The 27,597-nt window shown below is 41.2% G+C and overlaps 1 protein-coding gene across 1 annotated transcript; it reads right to left on the bottom strand.

Moving 5' to 3' along the window:
• Positions 1 to 11,477: 11,477 nt before the first annotated feature.
• MMP13 (matrix metallopeptidase 13) lies at positions 11,478 to 21,476 on the bottom strand (the record flags this gene model as incomplete). The annotated part of the gene is made up of 10 exons (XM_084248853.1): positions 11,478 to 11,643; positions 12,325 to 12,428; positions 13,855 to 14,014; positions 14,916 to 15,049; positions 15,908 to 16,025; positions 17,219 to 17,380; positions 19,926 to 20,051; positions 20,217 to 20,365; positions 21,030 to 21,271; positions 21,360 to 21,476. The coding sequence occupies 10 exons, from the start codon at positions 21,474 to 21,476 to the stop codon at positions 11,543 to 11,545; spliced, it is 1,413 nt and encodes a 470-aa protein (XP_084104979.1). The 3' UTR covers positions 11,478 to 11,542.
• Between the last annotated feature and the right edge of the window lie 6,121 nt (positions 21,477 to 27,597).

The following is a 27,597-nucleotide window of genomic DNA, read 5'->3' as shown; positions in this document are numbered from 1 at the left end:
CAGGGAGGCACACCCAGTTCTGGATCTTGGCCTTTTCCTTTGCCTTTTCCTTTTCCCAGCAGCAAAGCTGGGAATGGTTTCAGTCACTCAGATACCTGCAAAGCCTCTGAACTTTTCTTCTCTAAGGTTGGCTGCTGGAAGCCTCCCCCTGTCCTTCAGAGGCCCACAACAACCTTCTGAAAGATCGGCATGGTGGGGGCAGAAATGGCTCACTCCAAAATTGCTGAAGATCTGAAAATACTGAATCCCGAACACTGAATCCTGGGGGCTTCTGCAGTCCCTTATATTTCTTCTCGGAGTCTCCACCCCCACCAATACTTTGTTAGCATTTCTCCTGGAGCTGTTCATCCTCACCAGCAACCCCCTCCAGGGGTACCACCTGTTAATAGTCTTCGGCTTCAGCCCCCTGTTAATGTGCTCCAGGATCATCTGTAACCCTGAGTGACTTCACTCTAGTTTGGAGAATGATGCTTCATGTCTCTGGTGAGTTCGTGTAGGGTCAGGAATACCACAGTGCAGGTTTTCTGATCCAGCAGACCGGGTAAAGGAGTCAGAGTCCTCAGTGGTTTTTTGCAGGTCTTTTATTGGGATTTAGTGGGTACACGGCAGACAGGGGTGCTGGGGGGCCAGGAGGCTGGCAGTCCTCCCAGCCCCCAGCAAGTCTTCACTCTTTCTGGGCTCTCTAGCATTCTCTCTAATTCTCTTCTTTCGGCTTCCATTCGTTCTTGGCTTCTGCTAGCATCCCCGTGACACCACCCTTAAAAGCCCAGTCTCAGCCCAGGTGAATCCTATCTACCTATGCCCACACCCTACTCCAGGTGCCCGCCATCAGGCATGCATTCAGGACCACAAGGATCCATCATCTGTCCTGATGGCAGGAGGGCAGAAAAACCTGACATTTTTCCTTACCCTACAGTTCCTTACCCTACTCCTTGTCTCTTAGCCCACAATCCAGCCCCTCTGTCTGCACAATCCAGCCCCTCTGTCTGCACAATCCAGCCCCTCTGTCTGCAGTAGCTGAAACGGCCGCCCATCTTTATTAAGCAACTGCTATGTGCCCAGGTAGCTACTATGTGCTCCATTATTTCAGTTTAGAGCACAGCTCCAGAGAGAGTGTATGGGGGTGCAAACCCCAGTTCTTCCACAGAGCGCAACTTACAAGTCTTTTTACCTCTCTGTGCTTGGTTGTTGTAGGGTAAGGTAAAAAGTATCAGGCTTTTCTGCCCTCCCACCATTAGGATAGATGACGTAACCCTGTGGTCCTGAATGCATGCCTGATGGCGGGCACCTGGAAAAGGGTGTGGGCATAGGTAGATGGGATTCACCTGGGCTGAGACTGGGCTCTTAGGGGCAGCGTCGCAGGGACTCCAGAAGAAGCCGAGAGAAGCAGAAGGAGAAGAAGCAGAGAAGCTGAAAGCAGAGAAGCAGAGAGAATGCCAAGAGCCCAGAAAGAGTGAAGACTTGCTAGGGGCTGGGAGGTCTGCCAGCCTCCTGGCCCCCCAGCACCCTTGCCTGCTCTTGGCCTCTATTTAATCTTCCTGTTATTCAAACCATACATCAGTTTACAGGTTCCCTGGGAAATTGGAAATACTTCTCCTGAGGAGGGATCTTACTTATGAAGGGATAAAGCCTGTGAAGTGGATTGGGAAATGTGGGCATGGCTGGATGCATAGCTAGTGCTGTGCATCAGCCCTCGGCCTATCTCTGAAGGACCCAGACCAGAATTTTCCAGAAGCAGAGCCAGCATCAGCATGTACCCTGTACCAGAAGGTGCTGAGTGCTCCTGGAACTCCCCTTTCCTTGTGTTGCTTCGGCGCAGTCTCTAACTGGCACACTGACTAAGCTGGGGCATAGGGTTGTTAAAAAATACAACCCAGAAAGGCTGCCACTTGAACCACAGAAACAAGCATTCCTTAGAGACAAAGTCGGGAGGCCCTGGGTACTGTATTACTTGTGACCTGTGACATTATGACCTGCCAGTTTTAGAGCCCATCTGCTGAAGGAGACGGAAAGTTGTCAAGAAAAGTAAATAATGAAAAACAAATAAACCAAAACATACTTAGCTACCAATTTGAAGTCTTTTTGGCACAGCAGAAGGTATAGCTAAGGATGCTTGGATGATGCCCAAAGTAAAGCTATGAGCAGCGGGCAGCAGCACCTTTGCTTATAAAGAAGTGTAAGATGATGCAGGGGGATAATGTGAGTCCAATTCCAAGACAACTAAGACTTAAGAGACTTACTGATAAGCTGGATGTAACGTGCACACAATTGTTTCTTTCTTTTTTTTTTTTAACAGAGGCATGTTTTTATTTATTTATTTATTTGTTTGTTTGTTTGTTTGTTTATACAAGCACCGGGTACAGTCAGAAGCGCGGGAGGGTGAGAGAATTCACCAGAGCCAGAGCGGGGAGCAGAGCAGGCAGAAGGACCAAAGTACACTGCTGAGGGGAGCAGCGGGAGGCAGGAGAGGTCTGCGCGCCATGTGGGACCCTCCTCTGGTGGCCGGGGAGCAGCTGGGGATCGAACTGGTGCCGCAGAGGCAGCGGGCAGCTTCGCAACCCAGCGCTCAACCACTGCGCCACCGGGGAGGCCCCACAATTGTTTCTTAATCAGTTAATATGTGTTGACGTTATTAAATGATTGGCTAAAGAGCTGGTTACAATGCATTTCAGATACATGGAATAGACTTTTCTCTCTTGCCATATCTACTTTTAATGCACATATAACATGGGGTTTGGACCTGAAAAGTGTCAACCCTCACATATATTACAACAGAGATCAGAGACGGAAACTTCCCTGGGGTGTCTGCTCCCAGGGAAAGGGATTGGGACTACTCTGGGCAGAACCTCTGGAAGCAGATGCTAAGTCTCCCAAAGACCAGAAGCCAAAGAACCCCAAGTTCAACTCCTAAATTTATACAGCTTCAGGTGTGATGCTAGGACCATCTGTTAGTTTTATTTTGGACATGCTTTCTGGACAAAACCTAGTTTTATCCTTGCTTCACTTGTGTCTGTCACTGACAAGTGGTTCCTTTTTAATTGATAACTTAAGTCACTCCATCTTAATTGGCCAACCTCTTCCTCTGTCAAGATCATTATTATATCAATACATTAAAGAGAACATTTTCGACCTTTTAAGTCAAATGAGACACCATGATAAACTCTTACCAAAATGGCAGTGCTGTTGGTGTGAGCTTAAGCCTGTCTTTGACTTTCCAGAGATCCCTCATAGCTAGAGCCCAATTTGAGTGTCTCGTGAGCAGCAAGGGAGAACAGAGCCATGAAATCCTAAATCATCATTTCACACATGCTAGAATGTCAGGCAGGTATGAAATTCCAAAACAAACAAACAAAATTAGTAAAACTAAAGAATGTGGAATGGGCCTCCCCTGGTGGCACAGCGGTTGAGCGCTGGGCTGCGAGGCTGCCCACAGCCTCTGCAGCACCAGTTCGATCCCTGGCGGCCGGCAAGGGTCCCACATGGCTCACAGACCTCTCCTGCCGTGCCTGCTGCTCCCCTCAACAGTGTACTTCGTCAGTCTGCCTGCTCTGCTCCCCGCGCTGGCTCTGGTGAATTCTCTCACCCTCCAGTGCTTCTGACTGTATCCGGTGCTTGTATAAATAAATAAATAAATAAATAAATAAATCTTTTAAAAAAAAATGTGGAAAAGAGGGCTTCCCCGGTGGCGCAGCGGTTGAGCGCTGGGTTGTGAAGCTGCCCGCGGCCTCCGTACTGCCGGTTCGATCCCCGGCTGCTCCCTGGCCACCAGAGGAGGGTCCCACATGGTGCGCAGACCTCTCCTGCCGCCTGCTGCTCCCCTCAGCGGTGTACTTTGGTCCTTCTGCCTGCTCTGCTCCCCACTCTGGCTCTGGTGAATTCTCTCACCCTCCTGTGCTTCTGACTGTACCCAGTGCTTGTATAAACAAACAAACAAACAAATAAATAAATAAAACATGCCTCTATAAAAAATATTAAAAAAAAAAAACATGCAGGATCAAGTGCAACAACAAAATCAGGCTTTTAAAAAAAAAATGTGGAAAAGAAACTTGAAAACTCGAAGCTTTCTCTTCCTCTAATGTTGACAGTGTCTCCAGGTAATAGACCAGTTAATTGGGGTTTTGTCCCTCTTGATTCCATCTACTTTGGTTTCTCTTTGGAGCACAATCCCCTCTGTGTGTGCATTGTGTATTCTGTGGTTCACTTCAGGGTCCATCATCCACATGCCCACGACAACTCAGAAGCCCCAGCTCCAGGGAGTCTGCTAAAGGTCCTGGTGGCTGAGGTCCTGGTAATGTGGCATGACATATCATCCTGGGAGCCTAACTTCCGGGAAGGAAATTTTATGGGTGAGGAGTAAGTGACAGTGACACATACACTATTACAGAATCCACAGCAGGCGTCTTGAATTCCCTACCTGTTAAACCTTATTTGAAAGTCAATGGAGTAAAATAAAATTTGTTCAAGTTCTTCACCCCTGCCTTAAACTACAAGGCGCTAATTGTTTTGTTTTTTTATATTTATTTATATACATATATTTTACATCATTATTCATTTTTATACAGTGTTTCCTTTCTCCTATCAGGTGTAGTCCCCCAAAAATCCCCACCACCAATTTTGTAACTATAATAATTAACTGGACAGGTCATTTTCAAAGGAGTGTTTCTGGGGCCACCTAGTGGCATTATTGTGACTCTCATATTCTTGCAGAACACATGTCCCCCAAGATCTACCAGGAAGCTTTGAGCCCCAGAGGTACTCTCCCCCTGTAATCTCTCAAAAATGCATTGCTAGGAGCATTTCCTTAGACATTGCCTGAGAGAATCAGGGACCTCGAAGGCTTGCTAAAATACAGATTTCTGGCCGGGCGTGGTGGCGCGCGCCTGTAGTCCCAGCTACTCGGGAGGCAGAGGCAGGAGGATCGCTTGAGTCCAGGAGTTCTGGGCTGCAGTGCGCTATGCCGATCGGGTGTCCGCACTAAGTTCGGCATCAATATGGTGACCTCCCGGGAGCGGGGGACCACCAGGTTGCCTAAGGAGGGGTGAACCGGCCCAGGTCGGAAACGGAGCAGGTCAAAACTCCCGTGCTGATCAGTAGTGGGATCGCGCCTGTGAATAGCCACTGCACTCCAGCCTGGGCAACATAGCGAGACCCTGACTCGAAAAAAATAAAATAAAATAAAATAAAATAAAAATAAATAAAAAAAAATACAGATTTCTGGGTCCCAAGCCAGAATGTCTTATTTGGTGGGTCTGGGCAGCACAGAACATGCATTTCTACCAAGTTCCCAGCTACTGCTGCTGCTGGTCTACAAAACAGACTTTGAAAGGAATTTTGTAAACAGCCTTTCCTATGAAAAGAGGAATTAGACACCATCCAGCTGGAGTTCCTACCCCTGCAAAGTCATGTGCTATGGACCAGGACTGTGGGGACGGGGTGGGGGTGGGGGGGAGTGCTTTACTGTACCAGGACAATTCACTGGGCCCTAGTTGGAGAAAAAGACTTGCCTGCGAAGGGTTGCTCCATGCTCTTCCAAGACAGGTGCCCCCCTTTCAGATTCACGTTGAAAGTACACCCCCCAAAAATTAATGTTTCCTTCACCTGACTCAGTTTCCAAGAACCAAATGATCTTTGCTATTTTTGTTTTCACTGACAACTTTAAAAAATTAATCAACTTTTTTTGTTTTCACAGCAATCTATTGATTTTTATTTGGCATTCTGGCCCTGTCAGAAGCACTCTCAAACCCTGCCAGGTGCCAGCAAATCCATTGCAGCCTGGAGTCATGGGCCTGGAATCTCCTCCTAATTCCTTTCCTGTCTCTGGTGTACTCATTTTTTAACTTAGCTTGGGTATGTCATCCATTGTGACGCCTTTCTCCTGTACCCACCACTGTGTCTACACAGTATATAAAATGCCACTTCTCAGAGGCTTTCATCATAGTCATAACTTATACTTATTAGATTAATATCTGTCTCTCCAACAAGACTGTGAACTGCAAGATAGTCATGGGTTTTGCTCTTTACCATATCCCCATCATCTACTTAAGTTCCAGACATAGGATAGGTGCTCAATTGTTATTTATTGAATGGATGGGCAGATGTATGGTTGGGTGAATGGACAGACTATAACAATCTTAGGAATCAGGAATACTACTAAACTGTTAGGAAAAGGAAAAATGCATAGATTGACTTTGGGCTGCACTGGGTGAAGGAAATCAATGGTCCCCTATATCCACAGTAAGTGGTTACTGCTCTCCTAAAAATAGCACTTAACTTATTGAATGTTAACCTCTTTGTCTCCATAGTAGTGCTACAGGACAGGGAGAGGGGCAGTCCAGAGCCCGCAAACCTGCCTGCTCTAAATAGGTTCTGCCATCCGCCGCATCAACACAAAACATATGAGACTTTAATGGGAAGGAACTTTAATACAACTAGGAAACAATACAGGAAAGGCAAAGAATCTAGTTTCTCAATCAAGCACCCAACTCCATCCAAATGGGATTGGCCCAGAGCAAAGCCCCAAAGCCTGCCACAAGGCTAAAGCATCTTCCATTGGGGACCCACAGAAAAGCATCAGAAACAACCAGACAAGTCTGGAGGGAAAAGAGCAAAACCAAAATCAAGACAAAAACTGCCATTGTCACCTCCCCACGGGTCTCTCACCCACATCTGTGTCACCCAGTCCACAACCAAAAGTCAAGCACAGTTTTTTTACATGTCTCTCGGCTCCATATGCCTCCATATGCTCCAGGTCTCCTTCTGGCTCTGCATCCTGCTCTTTCCTTCCTCAGTCTCCTCTGCAGCTTCTTCTCTCCCTGCTCAGCTCCACCCTCCTTTGGGTGGGGCAGGAAATCTGGGCCCTACCCCTTTCCTGGGGACCACCCTGTTACAATCCCCCCTTTTAATTTTTATTCCACCATATCTATGGTGGCCCAGATGTCTGGGTGTAGTCTCAGGAGACAGTGTTTTTTCAGGGTTACAATGTGTGTAAAAGAAGCAACAATTAGGCAGCAGCATTATCCATGAATGTCCAGTATGACAGTTTTCCATTACTGGAAAATAGTCCATTATCCAAGCCAAAAGAAAAAAAAAATCTGGAGTCATTAGCCAAAACAAGATAGCAAATACATCAAAATCATAAGGAAAAAAATCTTAAAATTGGTTAAACTTATGTAAAAAAGAAAAACAAAACAAAACAAGTTCTCTCAACCTTGATCCCAAATTGTTTCAACAACATAGCAAAAGTTTGCAAACTAAATTTACTTTTAAACCATATTATCCATTTTTGCATAAAATCACAGGGCAGAATAACTAAACAGCAATTTTATCTGGCTTTGTTGCAATACTCCATATAGGATGAGAGCAAACTCTTGGCATCCACTCCACGTAGGCTTCAAGAACAAAGTTGGTCTCACCAGACTCCACCTGGTCTTCCTCTTCTTGAGGGTACCAGGGCTTTTCGTTTTCTGGGTTGTCCAGTCCTGCCAATGGAGGCAAGCTTCCTCACCTTCTTTGGAGGTCTCTGGAACCCTACAAACAAAGCAGCAGGTTCTCTTTTTCTTGGTTCAGGTCTATTTGAACTTCCTGAAGAACTCCACTCAAAGCCACACAATGAAACTCATCTCCAATTGTTTTTGTTTTAAGCAGACAAAATCTCTATGGAAGTTATGCAAAAATAGATATTGAGGGCCTCCCCCGGTGGCGCAGCGGTTGAGTGCTGGGTTGCGAAGCTGCCCGCAGCCTCTGCAGCATCGGTTCGATCCCTGGCTGCTCCCCCGCCACCGGAGGAGGGTCCCACATGGCGCGCAGACCTCTCCTGCCGTCCGCTGCTCCCCTCAGCAGTGTACTTTGGTCCTTCTGCCTGCTCTGCTCCCCGCTCTGGCTCTGGTGAGTTCTCTCACCCTCCCGCGCTTCTGACTGTACCCAGTGCTTGTATAAATAAATAAATCTTTAAAAAAATAAAAAAAAATAGACATTGATATGAGTAGTAAAAATTACTACCACTATTTCCATGCTGTGTTGGTATCAAGGTGAAAGAAAATGCTAACACAAGTCAGCTCTGCTGAAAAAAAGAAAAAAAATAATTAAACATTGCTGCAGGTCCTGGTCAGTCAAAACAAGAAAACTTTGTGGATTCAGAACAAAATGCAAAAAAAATTACAAGTATTATGTCAAAGAAAACTTAGTAAATATCAGGTGTATTCAGTCCTGTGTAGGAAATTTGTACTCTCAACAGTTCCATCAATAGGAATCTGTTGAGGTCTTTTCTCCCTGTTTTTCCAGAAACAATTTCTGTCAATAAACAATCGAAGTATGCAATATTACAAGGTGACAATCACCATTGACAATTTACATACATATCAGGTACGGAGAGGTTTTATACACATTTCAGAAAACCAGTGTTAACATTTCTGTAGATGCCAAAGTTTTTTTTATATCAGGGCTGCTCTGTTAACAGTAGGATATAAGATCTTTAGAGTAGATGTTTCTAGTTCATCTCAACATCTTAGCTGCCTGTCATTTCACAGACACTGATTCAATATTTGGGAGTGGGTAGTGCATAAGAAAACAGAGGCCTTCTAATGGCTTAAGCTCAGCTGACGCTGGGGCAAGCTAGTGACTGCTGGCCTTCCTAAGTGGAGTTACTTGCCTCCTCTCTTCCCTAGCCTCACCAAAGACCCTTATGCTCTCATTTTATGCACCAGAAAAGTAAGGCTCAAAGAGATTAAATCACCTGTCCAGAATCACACACCCGACTTCATGACATATTGCACACCAGAACCCAACCTTCCTAACTCCAGATCCACTCATCCTTCCCCTCACTGCCAAGTAATACTCTGAGTGGGGAAGGTTCTGAGGAAACTGTGGGTTCCATCTAGGGAAGTTCAGTTAACATAGCCTGGTACAATTAATTCTAAATTTAGTCTTAGAATTCTGAATTTAGTCTTCTTACAAAGCAAAAACAATGAGTGAGCTCACTGTGGGAAAAAAAAAAAAAAACCCTTCCAATTACACCAAAAGACTAAATAGGCACAAGGGTAGATTGGTGGAGGGTGAGCGGAACAGGTACACATGTGGAGGACTAAAAATGTAACAATTATTAAAACATATCCCACAGTTTCTACACTTCTGGTGGGAATGCAGACTGGTCCAACCACTGTGGAAAACTGTGTGGAGGTTCCTCAAACTGATACAGGGAAACAGGACAGGTCTCTCTTCCTGCCATCTGATAAGCAATCTATCTGTTGCATTTAACAAGTTTGTCTTCGTGCAATTTAAGAAAAAGGAAGAACATCTTTAAGGGAATAATAAGGAAGTTAAACATTCAAGGAAGTTAAACATCCAGTGTTCACAAAGCAAGCTGGTGCCCACCCGAAATCTCCATATACCTGCACCAAAAGGATGGGCCAGCCCTTCCCAGCTCCCCTTTGCCCATCTCTCTTTTGTTTGACTCCTTTGTGTAAATGCCCCTGCCCTCTGCCAAAGAGTGGGGGCCCGTGGTATTTCAGACATGAGTCTGCTGCCCTCCTCAGTTTGTGAACAAATTAACTACTTTCCTTCTCCTCACACTCTGTTTCCTTTTATTGACTGAGAGAAACTGAGGCTGGTGTTCAGTATCAAAACTACTAAAAATGGAGCTACCATATGACCCAGCAATCCCACTCCTAGGAACCTACCCAAAGAACACAAAAACATTAATTCACCCAAAAGGTACCTGTACCCCTATGTTTATTGCAGCACTATTTACAACAAGTAAGCTATAGAAACAACCCAAATGCCCAAAAATAGATGACTGGATCTAGAAGTTGTGGTCTATATACACAATGGAATACTATTCAGCAATCAAAAAAGATAAACTTATGCCATTCACAGCAGCATGGATGAAACTAGAAGAAATTATGCTCAGTGAAATAAGTCAGAAGGAAAAAGAAAATATTGTATGGCTTCACTTATAAGAGGAATATAGGGGAACCAAATAAAGGGCTGGGAAAAAAATAAAAACAATAAATAAAAAAACCAAAATTAACAGGCAGCTATAAATCAGACATTCTGCAAGGGAGGGTGAGGGAGAGGAATCAAAACTGGGAGGGGACAAGCCCAAAGGACTGTGGTGATGGTGCATGGGTAAATTGGTGGCGGGAATTTTACAGGGACTACACCTGAGAGGAGAAAGCAAGCATTGTATAAAAAATGAACAATGATGTAAAGTGTATATAAATAAATAAATTATAAAAAATATTTTAAAAAATTTTACAAATAGCTAATCAAAAAAAAGCCACAGAACAAAGTTTATTGAAAATATTTTTAATTATAAACTATACAACTTTCTAATACATTTTGCAATACAATACAATTTCTTTTCTTTGCCTGAGGTTTTATGAGCAAGATTTTTCAGCACCATGTATTCTCTTGATGGCTATCATTTCTTCTTTTCACAGTGCCAGGCACTGTGAAAAGTGCTGAGGGATAAAAAGTAAAGGAGAGACAAAGGGCAGAGTTGCATATCCTCAAGGGGATCACCATCTAGTAGATGATTTGATTTATCCCAGATGTCTCTATTTTAATGTGTGTACTCCAGTTCATAGCATACATCTTAGTGTGTATCTTCAAAAAATAGACTATATATTCAAAGTAATCTGGACAGTTAAAATAACTATCTGGATACATAGGGTTAAGACACTACTTTTAATCTTAAACAATCAAATGGCTTATAATGAAAGTGATGCCATGGCTTTAGGTCATTTTAATTTTAGCAGTTTTTTTACTTTGATATTATTCAATGACTTGAAATTTTTTATACAAAGAGAGATTATCTCTCTTTATCATCTATGAACATGCAAAGAAGGATTTGTCTTCTTTGAGACATTGAGTCATTATCAAATGTGAAAATGACGCAAAGTCTAAAGGCCATGTCTGTTGTTCTAACATTTGTCTTTCTACTGTCTTTACTGACATTGGTATTTCCTTATTTCTCTTTGAAAAGGGGCATGTGTATGCCCATATTTTCTGTGAAAAACCCAAATTATTTCTTTGGAAAGTTGCCTGCCATCTATTTATTACAGACATTTCCCTTTGTTTAATCTCTGTTCAAGTCTGGTTACCATATGCTCCTCTCCCCCAATCCCGCTTTCATACTGTTTTACAGTATTTAGTAAAGATTCATCGGTCATATAAATGTGAGTTACTTTTTATGCCTTTGCAAAGGTTCTTTATAAATATACTAAAAATTTATACTAACTCTCCCTAACAGACCATATGTCCCATTTTCGGATATGGGCAATATTTTTAGTTACTGCTTCTATCAAACACACAGGAATTGGGTGATCCTTAGAGACCCTGAATTTCACTACTTTAACAGTCCATGCGGTTCCAGCCACGCGTAACTGTATAGACACTACTTTTTCAAAGATAACTTACTGAGGCTTGTTCACAGAACTAAGCTTTCCCTGATATCTCTCCCTCTCCCTCCCAGCACTCCCCCATGCTTCTAGAAGTATTATCCCCAATGCTCTCCAGGATTTAAATAACATTGTTTAAAGGACACTTAACACCACAATAGGGAATTTGTGGGCATGACTCGAACAATGCGGTTGCTCCAGATGCTGTATTCAAACTGTAGCGGCCCATTGAAAAAATAAATATAGCCTATAAGAAAGAAGACCAAAAAGAATAGTTCAGAGTTTGAAAATACTAGAATTTCACTTCAACTAACATTAAAAGCTCAATTAATTATAACCCACTTTAAAAAAAAAAAAAAACAACATTCCAACCTTTGTCTTTACTAATTCCGCTAATGCTAATGCTTTACTCTGTTGCTTATGGTTTAAGGTGGGAAAAAGTTATAAAGGTTCCCAGCTCTCCTACATTATCACCTGAATTAATTTTTGGCCTGCCAAGAGTTCAAGTTTTGATACTTGATTTATTGACATTAGTTATTTGTTGTAAGTTAGGAATAATACCCTTTTCATAATCAAAGCTAAAAAGCCTCATGGTAGTTACTATTCTTTATGTATCCATCACTCCCCACTCTATGCTTGATTTGTACTGTGGCAAACATCTTTGCATTTGGGCATCTTTAAATATAAGTTAAGGTAGTGTTTAAAGGTTGGCACTTATATGCATAGAATTAGCAATCTTTACATAAAATATTTATTCTAAGCATATTATTTTTTGCTGTCTATGCAAGTGTTCATCCAGAAAAGACTAATTTCTTAACTGCAGTACATTTTGTACATCTAAGTTCTGTATAAAAGTGCTTTTTAAGGAAATTGATTCTGGAGGGCTGCAGAAGCCCCCTTGGACTCTGAGTGCAATGGAACTGGTTACCATTTTTCTCGTAGACAGCATCTACTTTATCGCCAATTCCTGGGAAGTCATCTTCTATTAGTCTGGGGTAGTCTTTATCCATCAGATGTTTAGTATCATCGTAGCTATTTAATTTAAAAAAAGAGGAAACTCTTCAGTAGGTTGTATTTTTGAGAAATTGTACAATGTATATCATGGCACCTTTCAAAACTGACAAGTTTTAAAATTTTAAGTCCATTTAAAACATTTGGTAGTTTTTTTTTTAAGTGAAAAACTACCTTTATTTAAGTAGCTGGATATCATGCAGTAAAATACTAGGAATTTGCTATGTTTAACAACATAAAACAATAATCTTTCCATTCATAAAAATGAATTGTAACTTTTTTTATTGCTTAGTTAGCTAATCTAATAATAATAGATATATAAGCTACAATAATAAGCTTAGATAATAATATCTAGCTTAGATATTAAGTTAAAACATTTTAAGAGCAATTTTTAATTAAAATTAATACTTTTAATAAGGAATTACAATACCGAGTGCAGGGTAGATACTGGATGAGCAATCTTTGACTTTGCCTGAAGGCCATCTTTGAAAAGATAGTCACACCCTCCTTTCCATTTCCAAGTTTATGTGTCTGTTATAAAAGTATGTCACTAGAATGTTCTTTGAGTGGTTCTGTAATGTTTATGGGTTGATCCCTCCTTGCATGTAAGACAACTTGCACAGTGCAATAGTGCATACAAAAATATTTAAGTTTTAACTGCCATACTAGAAAGTCATGGAGGCATGTGGTGGCACTAAAGTCAGGAAGGGGACATATCTTCCCTCCACAACAACACAGTCCATGTTCCTTCTCCTCTGAGCACACATGCACCATCCTGACACATTCTGAAATTAGCCCAGAAGAGCAGCCTCCCATCATATATTACTGCTACTGTTACTGATGAGACTTATGTAGCCTTGAGATATGTTCCAGTAGGTAAAAGGTAAAAACCACTGGACCTTCAAGAAGCTAAGATGTGGGCATCACTGCGACACTGAGCAATAGAGGTGCAGCATTGTGAGTGAACATGACAGCTAGATAACTTCTAAATGCAGCGATCAACAAAGACTTTATAGGTGAAATGGTATTTCAAGTTAATTTTAAACAAATAAAATTTCAAGGAGGGATTTAGGGAAAGACTTCCCAGAAAAGACAACTGCATAGGGGAAGATCATGGGAAGAAAAAAAGCATGGTACAAGTGTGATACGATAAGCAACCTGTTTTTATGAAACGCTAGAGCTCATGCAGGGTGTGGCAGTACCAGGTAGAACTTGGCAGTCATCTTTAGAGTTATGGATGTCATTATTATAAAGACGTCAAAAGATAAAAAAGATACATTTATGGCATGTGTGTATGTATCAGTATAGGTAAAGTAAAGCTATCATTTCAAGTGTTGGTACCTATGATATTTTCATCCCTAAATAGAGACACTAATCTGGGGTCTTATGTCTGCGATTCACATTGCCTCTGACACAGACGAGGGGTCAGTAAACATGGCTGCCATACCTCCAGACCTGGTTTCCCGAGAAGAAGAGTGTCTTCCCCGTAGCTTCAAAGTGAACAGCTGCACTTATTTTTTTAACTTCTTTAGGAAATCCCAGTTCAGATATTTTTTGCGGGTAACCTTCCACAATGTCATAGCCATTAAGAGCCCAAAATTTTCTACCTAGAATAAGAGAATGATTTCTTTATACAAAGAAACTCTGAGCACGCACAGATATATTTATTTTAATGAAGATTCATTTCTTATCAAAGATCATTAATTTAACCAAAAAATATACATTTAGAAATAAATTAGTGTGGTGACCATGTTTCTGAAATATTTTGAAATATGAGCATTCTTCAGACAAAAATAGGGATTAAGGTCCAAATTTCCTAATTGTGAGCATAGCCAAACAAATGTCATAATTCATTTGGCTATATATTATCTCTGAACGTTAAGCTTGAAGCTGTGTGAAAAAGACATTAAGATTTCTGCATGAACCAGTTGCACAGTTGGAATAGTAAATTAGATTGAAAACTTAAATTTTATACCAGGTAAAGAATTATTTCTTTCTCTATAAGGTCATTATAGCACTAATTATAACAGTGAAACAATAAAAATGTCTTTAGAATGTTGTATAGGCATTATAAATTATGATCACAAAGATGAAGTAGTAATTTGGAAATTTCATTATTTTCTGTTAATTGAACAAATAGAATATTGAAAAACATATACACTGAATATAAGTCTTTAAAAATAAGTGTTACATCTGATAAAAGACTAGAAAGGAAAGAAAATGAAATTTAGAAGGGGGCAAACAATATTTTTTTCAATTTTTAAAATGTACACTGTTACATTTGCTCAGTAAATAGTTTTAAAGAGGAATAAGAAAAACTGACATGATTGCTATGAAACAAAGAGCAGATATGAGTAATAATGTTGACATTTGACTTGTCAAATTTGGGGACACTTCTGGTTTCCATTTTGTGTTACTTAGTCCTGTAAATGTAGTAATACTTTTACTACATATCTGGCAGTGTTACATTCACCATCGCCTGCTCTGGACATGCAGTGAAAGACTTACCTCTAAAGATGAAGATAAGGTCTCGGGAAGGATGCTCGTAGGCAGCGTCAATGCGGTTAGGAAGTTCTGGCCAAAACGACTTTGTTAAAAAAAGCTCTGCATCGACCTGCTGAGGATGCAGCCGCCAGAAGAATCTAGCACGAAAGCAGAAGTACAGAGATTGCTGTCATATTTTTTATGTCATATTTTAAGGGCAATATTTCAATTTAAGGGCCACTGGTCACCTCTTCACCATATCAATACAGAGAAATTAAAAGCTGTCTCCTGTGAAGGGGAAAATGTTCCCTTCCTCTCTGTGTGCCAGTTTTGCTCTTGCTACCCTAACTGTAGTCTCAAGTATTGAAGTTTAAAACCTCTCCAGCCTTTATAAGTGCTTTGTGAGTTGGGATCATGCTTTGTTCAATATTGCATATCCCACAAGTGGCCAGCAAATGTGCCAGGCACTGTGTTGGGCTCTGGAGAGAAAGAGGAGTTAGACAAAGTATTTCTTCCAAGATCTCATTATCTAGGGAAACTAAAACATGAGAAAATATATGAAATACAATGCAATTAGAGTTATAACAGAGGAGATAAGAATGTTATGGGATCACAGATGAGGAAGCAATGCATTTGATGAATGAAAAAAATAAGCATATTAGAACAAGGTGAAAAGTTTAAATTATTTCATTTTTATCACCTACAGACTTAGGTTGTTAAACACTCCTCTCAAATTTCAATATATGTTCACAGAGCCAAAGCCTTTCCAAACTAAAGGGAATTCATGTAGTTATGTGGTTATCTTTATAGGAAAGACTTCAACCAATGATGTGAAAAGAAGCTGCACTATCAATTATTTAGTTCATTTAAAATACATAAATAAAGTGTCCAAAGGTCTATTAATTGCACTTTTACCTTCTTTCCTTGAAAGTTTGACCAGATGTTTTGGCAATTTGCCCAGACATGGATTCACTAATGTTTGTTATGCAGATTTTATAAAACTATGTCAAGAGTACCTGTCTTTAAAAATCATCATTTCTCCTCGGAGACTGGTAATGGCATCAAGGGATAAGGATGGATCACACTTGTCTGGTGTTTTGGGATGTTTAGGGTTGGGGTCTTCATCTCCTGGGCCTACAGTAATGAAATAAATGGAAGAAGTTACCGAGGACGACCTCACTGCGAACATGATGTCACTAATGTTGAGTAGGAAGGGGTTCTTCTGGGGAGGACAATAAGTCTTGTCAAATCTATGCAGTGGTCCAAATACCTGTATTCCTATTTCCTCCTACCAGGGTGACCAAGGTCTTGCAGGTGGAACTTCTCCTTCTGCTCTCAACTCTCATGACCCCCTGAGATTCACTGGAACTGAACATTTAGGTTTCTCAATTTGGTGATAGAAATGGGATGGAGGTTGGTGCTTTACAGAACATACGTACAAACTGCTCTTGAGAAACATGTTCTTCTTACCCACATCTAATGATGCATATCCCTGTGATTGCCCTCATCTCAGTTCACTCTCTTGTCCATTTTATAAGCTATGCATATCAGCTAATATTATTTCCCCAGTGAGACAAGTGCAGCTCATGTCAGTGATAAGCCAGGCCTTCAGCTACATGTTTGTAAATTTGCTACCAGCCCCCATGAGAGCTAAAGGGGAGCTGAGCACAATCATGAGTCTAAACTGCTTTTTCTTTACCTGGATCACATTTGTTCAATTGATTCCCCTGGGTACAATCGTTGCAAAATTCTTACCCGTACTCATAAACTGCTGTGGTAGATCTGAACCAGAAAGGGCAGTAATAGATTAGCTGTCATGAGCAAGTTTTCTGAGCTGTGTGCTCTAGAAATGTTTACACTGATGACTGGGCGCTGTAATTATAACTCTATTAAAAGCTACCAGAGATCACTTGAATGTTTCCATAGTGGCAAATTGGAGTATTGAAAGACTACCCAGAATTTATATAAGTGGGTTAAAATCTCCTTTTACCCTTAGTTGTGTTACTATTAATACACTATTTCAGTGCTGTTAGGGCTTTGTTTCTTTGTTGTTTAAATGACGAATAGAATATTTTCCTTTCTTATGACAGAGATGTTTTGAGGTATCAGTTGTACCTTGCAATATATAAAATACAAATATGAGAAGTTATATTTTGCAAAAACTTTAGAGAATAGAATATTTTGTACCTGAGTAGGTGGTTTGATTTGGAAAGAAAAAAAAAATGGACAGGTTTCCCAGGTTTAAAAGTAAAACCAAAAATAGTTCACTAAAACTTAGAAAATAAAGGTCTGTATCTATTCTGCTTTTAAGCTGATAAATTAGTTACCATAGAGTGACTGGATCCCCTGCACATCGTCATCAGGGAGCATAAAGTGGCTTTTGCCAGTGTAGGTGTAAATGGGAAACATAAGTGCTCCTGGGTCCTTGGAGTGGTCGAGACCTAAGGAATGGCCGAACTCATGGGCAGCAACCAAAAACAAGTTGTAACCTGTAAAAAGACAAACAATGAGAAAGCAAGGTCCTTCAGTGACCAGTTAGTGGAGAGTGTTATTTACCTCATCTGTCATGTCTGTGATGTCACCATTTCTCTTTTTTGGCTATTTTTCTCAAGTGTGTGTGTGTGTGTGTGCATGTTATTATTAATAGTTATGCATACTCACTTTTTAAAAGTTAATATTCAGTTGCTTAATGAAAGACTCAAAAGTATTGATTTAACCCCTATACATAAGTAGTGCTCCCTTTGATTGTAACTTCCCATACAATTCAATGTCCACAGATTATTCTCATGTAATTAGTAATCAGTGAGGAGCTACTATGAAGATACTAGTAATCCCAATTTGCTCTTTGTCTTCTGAGGTCAGCTGAGGAAAGCGGATGTGGATGATCTTAAATGAGGAACACCGGAAATAAGGTGGTGCCCAGAGCACCATCTAAACAGCATCCAAAGGGATAATGACCAAGTATGGCAGATACACTCAGCAGGGTCTCTGGGACTCACCTCAGGACCAAATTTACACTAAATGATTCTTTCCACAATATCTCTAGAGTTTAAAGAAACAGAAACTCTGGACATCACTAGCCAACTGTCTTCTATTCTATGAGATGAATCTATCACTGGATTAGCATTCTTTAGTCATTTTTCCACTGAATTTTGAGACTTTAATACTGATATTTTAAATTTGAAAAAAGAAATGTAGAAATAGATAAACAGAAAAAAAAGGCATGTAAGTCAAGAGGAATTATTGTTACTTATGTTTAGAATACATGAAAACTGGAGCCGGTGGTTTCAATTTGATCTTAAACACCTTTTGTCACCATAGTCTATACATGAAGAAAATGTATAACCAATTCAGTAAATCATGTGACCATACGGGCATCAAAATTAATATACAATCTCAGTGGCAAGTAAGTCTTCATTAAAATGATGAGTAATGGATACCATTCATGACCTTCAGCTGAAAAATTAATCCAGATTTGTTTGTGGAGGCATTCATTCATTTCATTTAAATATTTAAAATCCATACTTGATGTAAGAACATAAAACCGAGGCTTATTATAACTCTATCTTAGTAATACTAAATGTTATCCTTTCTTTCTAAAACCTTCTAAACCTGTGAGATATTTAGAATGTTAATATGTAAGTCCTTATCTTTCCCTCCCAAGACAGATTGGAGTCATTGGAGTTGAGGCATTGCTCATTCAAAGCCCTGTTTTACTCTTCCAAAAAATAATCCTTCTTAGTTAAATAAATAATAAAAATCAGCTGTCTGTGCAGACTACTTCTAATTGTCACAACTAGATCCATTGAGCTCCAAAGTTAAGTCCTAGTTGAGACAATCTATTTTTTTCTTCCTAAATTAATATTCCCAATTCTTATGAGCCTTAAAGGATTCATTCAATACCGTTTCATTTTATTCTAGGATAAAATCTCATCTAGCCTGTCTCATGTTCTTTGGGTTAAGACACTACTTGATTTCTCAGAATATTATTTATGAAACTAGTGAGATAGATACATTTCAAACAAGTAACTCATATAATAGGGAACAGATATTTGACTGGACTTATGCCATTAATATTTATTCCATGGAGGAAAAACTATTTCAACTTACATCCAATTTATCTATGACCTACACATCCAGCTTTAATAGTTTCAGATATATATTTATAATAAACTGTACCTTACCATGCCGAAATGTAATCCATGGTAACAACACCTTGGTTGACAGAAAGACATTTTTTTTTTAAAGATTTATTTATTCATTTATACAAGCACTGGGTACAGTCAGAAGTACGGGAGGGTGAGAGAATTCACCAGAGCCAGAGCAGGAAGCAGAACAGACAGACTGACAAAATACACCGCTGAGGGGAGCAGTGGGCGTGGCAGGAGAGGTCTGCACGCCATGTGGGACCCTCGGCCCCGCCAAGGAACAAACCGGCACTGCAGAGGCTGCGGGCAGATTCGCAGCCCAGCGCTCAACCCCTGCACCGCCAGGGGAGGCCCGACAGAAAGATATTTTAATCCTAATTCAAAGTTAGTATTCCTAGAGCCTCCCTGGTGGCTCAAGGGGTTAAGCACCACATTGTGAAGCAATCTGTAGCCTCTACAGCACGAGTTCAATCCCTGGCTGTCCAGGGAGCAACCCACATGGTGCAGCAGACCTCTCCTGACTGGCCCTTTGCTCCCCTCAGCAGTGTACTTCGGTCAGTCTGCCTGTTCTGTTCCCCACTCTGTCTCTGGTGAATTCTCTCACCCCCTGCATCTCTGCCCTGTACCCCAGTTCTTGCATGCATAAATAAATAAATCTTTTAAAAAAACAAAACAAAGTCGGTATTCCTCCAACTCCTAACCTAAAGAGATTTTGCTTGTTTTTAATGTTTTACATTGCTTTGCAGAAATGTCACTTAAAGGAACTAATAAGTATGTATTTTTTTTGAAAAACAATCACATACCAAATATGGTTCACAACATGCTTCTTAATGGATTTCCTATCTAATATGATAATCATGAATTATATTTTTATAAGCAATATTACCTTTGGAACTACTTGTCCAAGTTTCATCATCATCAAAATGGGCATCTCCTCCATAATTTGGTCCAGGAGGAAAAGCATGAGCCAGCAGACCAGAGGGCCCATCAAATGGATAGAAGTCACCATGCTCTGCACACAAAAGCGAGAGTTAGGAAGCTAGTTACACCCACCCAGCAGAGACTCGCACAGGCAGTTAGTCAGTTTTTGTTGAATTCTGTAAAGAAGCAAAGGATGACTGAAAGAGGATAAAACAAAGGAGCGAGCTAAGAAGCAGAAATGATTCTGCACCATTACCTTTGGTTCCAAAAGAGATCATGATATCAGCAGTGCCATTGTGAAGTCTGGTAAAATTCAGAGGTGTCACATCAGACCAAACTTTGAAGGCTTTTTTGAAAGCCTTGTCAACCTCAGAGTGGGTAAGGTCAGGGGTATAATTCACAATTCTGTTCAACAGAGAAAGTTTCAAGTAAGTTTTTGGAAGCTAAAAGCTATTTTGGAGTATGTATTTTTCTGGGAATACTACTTTTTGACTCAAAATTCACTGACTTCTCTAAAAGTTCTACTAGAGTTCCATTTTTCAAAGGACTTCTTCATTATAATGCCATGCAAGGCTAAAGAATGAGGTATTCTCTCAGACATTTGAGTATCTCCAAATATCTGCTCATCTGATATATTAAATTTGAAATATCCAGGTGTTTAATAAGAACTTATATTGCATGCTAAAAGTTTGGAATTGTATCACGTAGCCAAATAAATGAAGTAGCTCTGCAAAGTTTCTAGAAAGAGTAGAACTCTCTGCCTTTACCACTGTTATAATAACAATGCCTGACGGGCTACATTTGCAAATTTTATTGAACCTAATTTCACTTCTCAAGAGAAATATTTTGAGAATCCAGTGGAAGTAACAATAATAGATGTTATGAGAATTCTCATCAATAGTATTACAGTTATTCCTGGCCTTACTTAACTTCCATTGTAGTATTTAAAATATACCTTAAAAATGAAACTGTACATGATCTACTTGCCATCTGTAACTTCCGCTGAAAATTAGACATTTAATACTATTTTTTAAAATGAAAAATATAGTAGAGATAGTTCATAATTTACCTGTAAGTTAAATTCATTTTTGACCATTTGAGTGTTCGAGGAAAAACATTGTATTCACCCACATCAGGGACCCCACATCTTGGTTTTTTCATGATGTCTAAGGTGTTATCATCAAGTTGGCCAGTCACCTCCAAGCCGAAAAAAGACTGCATTTCTCGGAGCCTGTCACCCATGGACCTTACTGCTGTCTTCTTCAGGATTCCAGCGAGATTCAGGGGATGGTAATATGACTTCAGGTAGCGCTAGAAAAGAGACCAACACGACCACCTTTTAAAAAAAAAGGGCACTTAGAAGACGCATCACACTGTTGGGTTCGGCAACATACTCTACCTCTGCAAACTGGAAGTCTTCCTCAGACAAATCCTCCTCATCATTATTGGGAAGGGGCAGGGACCCACAGTGAGTCCAGCTCATGAGCAGGAGGGCAGCTAGAACACCTGGGCGCATCTTGAATGCTATGCCTGGAGGCATCTGTCCTTCCTCCACAAGTCCTTCCACTTTTATAGGCCTATTACTGTGGTGAGTCACTACTGCAGCAAGTTTCAACCTCCTAGCCAGTAGAAGGTAAACATGCTTACATGGCAATTTCTGTTTTTTTCTCCCAAGAAGTGTGGTTTGTGGTAGAATTTGAGGGAAATGTAAAATAAGGCCATCTCTTGTTTCAGCAGGGTCTCAAAAACCAACTAGCAAAATAAACAGTCTCAGCATATTTATGGATACTGTGGGAAGAAGCAAGGAGCAGTACATTTTTCACTTTTCATGGCAAATACGTTTTTCCCCATTGTAGGGTAATGACTTTTTCAGGTAAGAATATAAAGATGCTACTTCCATAAAGAGAAACCTAATCCAGCTTCCAGAATGTTTATAACCAGGTGAAGTCTAAACTTTATTCTCTCTAGAGCAGCGGTTGGAATTTAAAAACACTGGTGTGATCTCTTTACAAACATGGAGTCCTGCATGAGTTTTCTACAGGTTCGGTCAGAGGTAGAAGATTGTATTAGAGCATGATCGATTGGAATGTGATAACATTCCTAGCAGATATTGAGAGATTATTATATGCTAGGCTTAAATGGGATGATCTCATTTAATCTTTATAAAAGTGTGTGAAGTAGATATTGTTGGAAGGCTTATCTTCGCTTTTATATGAGAACAGTCTAAGACACAGAGACACTGATTACTTGTTTAAGGTTATATAGTTAATAAATGGTGCCATGAGTATTTGAACCGAGGCCCACTTTCCTCAGTATGGTCTCTAACCCATCATTCTCAGATATTTTCTCAAAAATGGAACTGCTGGGCCTCCCAGGTGGCGCAGCGGGTTGAGCACAGCACTGTGAAGCTGTCTGCAGCCTCTGCAGTGCAGGTTTGATTCCCGGCCAGCAAGGAAGATTTCCACATGGCAGGGCAAACCTCTCCTGTCTTGCCTGCTGCTCCCCTCAGCAGTGTATTTCAGTCTGCCTTTTCTGCTCCCCACTCTGTCTCTGGTGAATCCTCTCACCCTCCCGCGCATCTGGCCTGTACCCTAGCTCTTGTATAAAAATAAATAAATCTTTAAAAAAAGAGATAATGTGACTTTAAAAAAAAAATGGAACTGCTTCTTCTCACCCCTCCGGGAGTGACCAGGAAGACTAGAACTCCAGGTAAGTACGCATGGCCAGTTTCAAATCTCTTAATTTTTACATTTGAGTAATAGAGCTACCTTTATTCCAGCAACTTAAAATAGTAGTCCTCCACTCGAAATAGTAGTCCTCTATGGGCGTCCTGTCTATTATTTCCTTCAGAACTTCACATCTTTAATACCATGAAATCAGAGTGGCATCTTTGGTCCCAGCAGATGTACGTGAATAGAATAACATAGGCATCAGATTGATTGGATGATTGAAAATATAAGTGAGTCAGAGAGAAGCTCAGGTTAGGCATATATGTAGGCAAAGAGAAGGAATATCAATAGGGTGAGCAGGGAAAGGGGAGATACCAACATATAGGAGAAATGCTGTCATTTAAAGTAACCAGTACCTTAGAGAAAACCAGAGAAGCCTAAGGGTGTGAATAATCAGTTGAAGGTAATTTATTATGTTTTTATCCAAAATACAGCTAAATAGTTTCCTGCAGTGGGGACTTAGGCCCAGACAACAATGCGAAACAATAATTAATTTTAAACTTTTTTCATATGCAACATTTCTATTTTGAGAGTAAGTGAAAATAACTCAAAAGTTTGATCAGAAACTTTCAGCAAATGAGTCCATTGAAAATCATTTTTACCAATAAATTTTCATAATTTTTAAGTCCCATTAGATAATAAAAAGTAAATCATTAAGAAGTTTAAAAACAAAGATTTTATTTGGTTTGAAAGTGGGTGATGTAAAAAGTCAAATAGGCTAATTATACTGAGAGGTTCTCATTTATTTGTAGAAATGTTACCACTTTAAAGCAGAATTAAAAAAAACCTTTTGCATTAAATCAGTGACTTTGATTGGGCATCAACTATGCAGAATTCCATGCTAGTCACTTTGAAGATGAAATGAGCGATGGGATGTGATCCTTTTCATAGACTGATTACAATATTACCACTCCCACAAAGAAACATTAGTAATGAGGAATAAAACTAAATAACACTTATTTTCCTACTTCAAACAATTTCAATATTTTATACTTTTCTTATTTAATAACATGAACAGTGCGAAAGAAAAAACACAGAAATGCTAATGAGAACTTTCCTCAGGAGGGATAACTACCTATATAGACTACTGTGTCATGCAATAGTGAATTTAGATGGCAACCAGGTTGTGTCATCTCATGGAAGTGTGTTGGCAAGCTGCTTGTCAACACAAGTCCTTATCTCAGGTTGTTAATTATTGAAATGAAAGTCAGGCTTTCCACTGACTTACCACTGGTGAGTGGTTTGTGGTTTCAGATGACACCTTTAACACAATGAAGCTGAGTCTTTATTTACAAAGGCCCTAACAAGCCTACCGAATCATGGGGAAATGTGAAAACCTGTAGAATGAGCAAGCAAATCTGTGGACTAAACGAGGAATGTGTATCTACTACTGATTCAGACATAAACAATATGGGACTTTTTAAAGCACATGTCATCATCAGTTTCTAAGTTCAAAACATCACCGAAGAAAGAACCAAATAAGCCCAAGAATAACCCCTGAGTATATCATAGGGGTCCCAGATTAAGAACAGTAGGAATAGAGGCCTTTAAGTTGGGCTGAAGTTATGAAAATTCTATAATTCTAGAGCCTTTCAGATAAAGATTTTTAACTTAAGCTTGGAGTTGTAAATCATCAGTGACAATTAGAAGTATCTTTATTTTTGAACAAGAGGAGTGATTTGACTCTGTGAAGCTACATGAAAGTGTGATTTTTTTTTTTGTAGACGCTTCCCCGTGATCATTTTATTCTAGTTTGATTTCTTTTTTCTTTCTTCTTTTCCTCCCATCACCCCATGGACTGGGCTTACATGCTCTTAAAAAGTAGTACTATTTTTAATAATTTTTTTATTTTGAGGAGTCTTGTAGGGGCAGGACAGGACACTGAGCAGGTTTTCTGATCCAGCAGACCAGGTAAAGGAGGAGTCAGAGTCCTCAGTGGCTTTTGCAGGCTTTTATTGGGATTCACCAGACATATGGCAGGCAGGGGTGCTGGGGGGACGGGAGGCTGGCAGGCCTCCCAGCCCCCAGCAAGTCTTCACTCTGGGCTCTCCGGCCTTCTCTCGGCTTCTACTTTCAGCTTCTCTTTCTGCTTCTTTCTCTGCTTCTTTCTCGGCTTCTTGGCTTCTGCTGGCGTCCCTGTGACGCTGCCCTTAAAAGCTCAGTCTTAGTGCAGGTGTACCCACTTCAGGCACCCGCCATCAGGCATGCATTCAGGCTCACAGGGTTCCCTCATCTATCCTGATGGCGGGAGGGCAGAAAAGCCTGACATTTTTCCTTATTCTATAGTCCACCCCCTCAGGGTTTTCTGCCATACAGTCTATATATATACAATTTTCTTATCAAACAAACAATGCAGCCATGGCCCACAAAAGCAAATACATCACAATATAACAACAAAATACAACAGAACACAAATAAGTCCAGACAGGGCCCCAACCTAGTGGCAAAAGACAATTATTGGTACCAGCAGATGAGCCACCACATCTGCTGCCAAAGGCACTGCTCATACGAGGGAGGGGAATCACTCACGGCATCTACTGTAACACACCAGGAGCCATCAGGCTTCCTGGCCTTCTCTGGCTGTAGTCTCGGCTACAAGCCACACACCGCATCTACCCCCAGGATGCACTCACTCTGGGATTGGCGATTCTATTCTACTGTTGGGGGTAATCGCCAACCCTCAGGGTTTCTGTCTGCAGTCACTCCAACATTCGGCCTTCATAGCCACCCATGGACTCGCAGACCCCTGCACTCAGGCCAACCCACTGCACAAGCACATGGGTCGGAGATACAAACTCTAGATTCGGCTTGGGCTCCACCCTAAGCCACGTTCCCCACCCATCCCCCAAGGACGGGTTCCTCAGCAACTCACCCTCACTCGACAACGAGCAGGGCATCACCCACAGGTGATTTTATGAGACTCACAGGTCTTCAGCATACTCAGGCTGCTTAACAGCCACTCAGGGCTTCTCAACTTAGCATCAGTACCAGCTTTTGCCTTCTCAGTTGGCTTTTCTCCTCCACCTAGCTGCTGGGCACACACAGGCTGCTTTTGGCCATCAAGGCCCACTGGCCACCCCCAGATTCCCAAAAAAACATAACCTGCCGAGGTCTTCCGCCTTCTGGCGGGATTGTCAGTCCAAGTTAATCAGTCCAAGTCCATTAGGCCTTTCCATCAGCACTGGCGAGCTCCGAATCGCGGTCCTCTCTTCCCCGATGATTCTTGCTGCCTTGGGGGTCGTTGGCTGGTCCTCTCGGGCATCTCCTTCATGCCAGGTCTCACCCTGTAGCTCCTGGACCTTGTCCACAAGACCCTCCAGGTCTTCGGAGTGCTCCATACCCATCTGCATGGATCATCTTGCCGACTTACGCCAATTATAAAGGGCAGGAATGGACACTGTGCAGGTTTTCTGATCCCATGCAGACCGGGTAAAGGAGGAGTCAGAGTCCTCAGTGGCTTTTGCAGGTCTTTTATTGGGGTTCACCAGGCATATGACAGGCAGGGGTGCTGGGGGGCTGGGAGGCTGGCAGTCCTCCCAGCCCCCAGCAAATCCGCACTCACTCTGGGCTCTCTGGCGTTCTCTGCTTCTGCTTCTTTGTTTCTCTCATCAGCTTCTCTTCGGCTTCTTTCTCAGCTTCTGCTGGCGTCCCCATGACACCGCCCTTAAAAAGCACAGTCCTAGCCCAGGTGAATCCCATCTACATCTGCCCACACCCTACTCCAGGTGCCCGCCATCAGGCATGCATTCAGGATCACAGGGTTCGCTCATCTATCCTGATGGCGGGAGGGCAGAAAAGCCTGACATTTTCCCTTACCCTACAAGTCTCCATATTATTTGCCTCAGGACCTGGATTGTTCTACATTCCCCCACCCAAAAGATACAGGTGTTCCTTTTTTCTCCACACACTAACCAATATTTGTTGTTTCTGGTTTTTATGATATGGGTCTGTAGAGGGCAGGAATGGACACTGGGCAAGTTTTCTGATCCAGCAGATGGGTAAGGGAGGAGTCAGAGTCCTCAGTGGCTTTTTGCAGGCTTTAACTGGGATTTACCTGGTACACAGCAGGCAGGGGTGCTGGGGGGCCAGGCGGCTGGCAGGCCTCCCAGCCCCCAGCAAGTCACTCTATCTGGGCTCTCTGGCATTCTCTACTTCTCTCTCAGCTTCTGCTCATGCTTGGCTTCCCTGTGACGCCGCCTTAAAAGCCCAGTCTTAGCCCAGGTGAATCCCATCTACCTCTGCCCACACCCTATTCCAGGTGCCCGCCATCAGGCATGCATTCAGGACCGCAAGGATCCATCATCTATCCTGATGGTGGGAGGGCAGAAAAGCCTGACATTTTTTCCTTACCCTACAGGGTCATTTTCACAAAAGTGAGGTTCTTATTGTGGCTTTGATTTGCATTTCCCTGTTGATAAGTGATGTTGAACATTTTTTTATGTGCCTGTTGTCCATCTGTATGTCTTCTTTGAAAAAGTGTTTATTTAGCTCTCTGTACAATTTTTATTGGGATCTTTTGTTTTTATTGAGTTGTATAAGTTCTTTGAAGATTTTGAATATTGGTCCCTTGTTTTGATGTATGATGTGAAAATATTCTCTCATACTTGTAGGTGCAAACAAATAGGGAGGGACCCAATGGTCTGTGGTAAAGGGATAAGGGTAATTTGGTAGTGTGGTGTGGTGTGGTGTGGTGTGGTGTGGTGTGGTGTGGTGTGGTGTGGTGTGGTGTGGTGTGGTGTGGTGTGGTGTGGTGTGGTGTGGTGTGGTGTGGTGTGATATATAGCTACTCCCCTCAACCATATACAATATTACAAACAATTTTACCTTAATAATAAAAAAGTTTTAAAAGAAATGCACACAAAGGAGAACTAAACTGGAATTTTAATACTTATATTTACACCCCAGAAT

The sequence above is a fragment of the Talpa europaea genome (genome assembly GCF_964194135.1).
Source record: "Talpa europaea genome assembly, chromosome: 12".
NCBI lineage: Eukaryota > Metazoa > Chordata > Mammalia > Eulipotyphla > Talpidae > Talpa > Talpa europaea.
The sequence above is the reverse complement of the archived record's forward strand: the minus strand, read 5'-3'. Positions and strand labels throughout refer to the sequence as shown.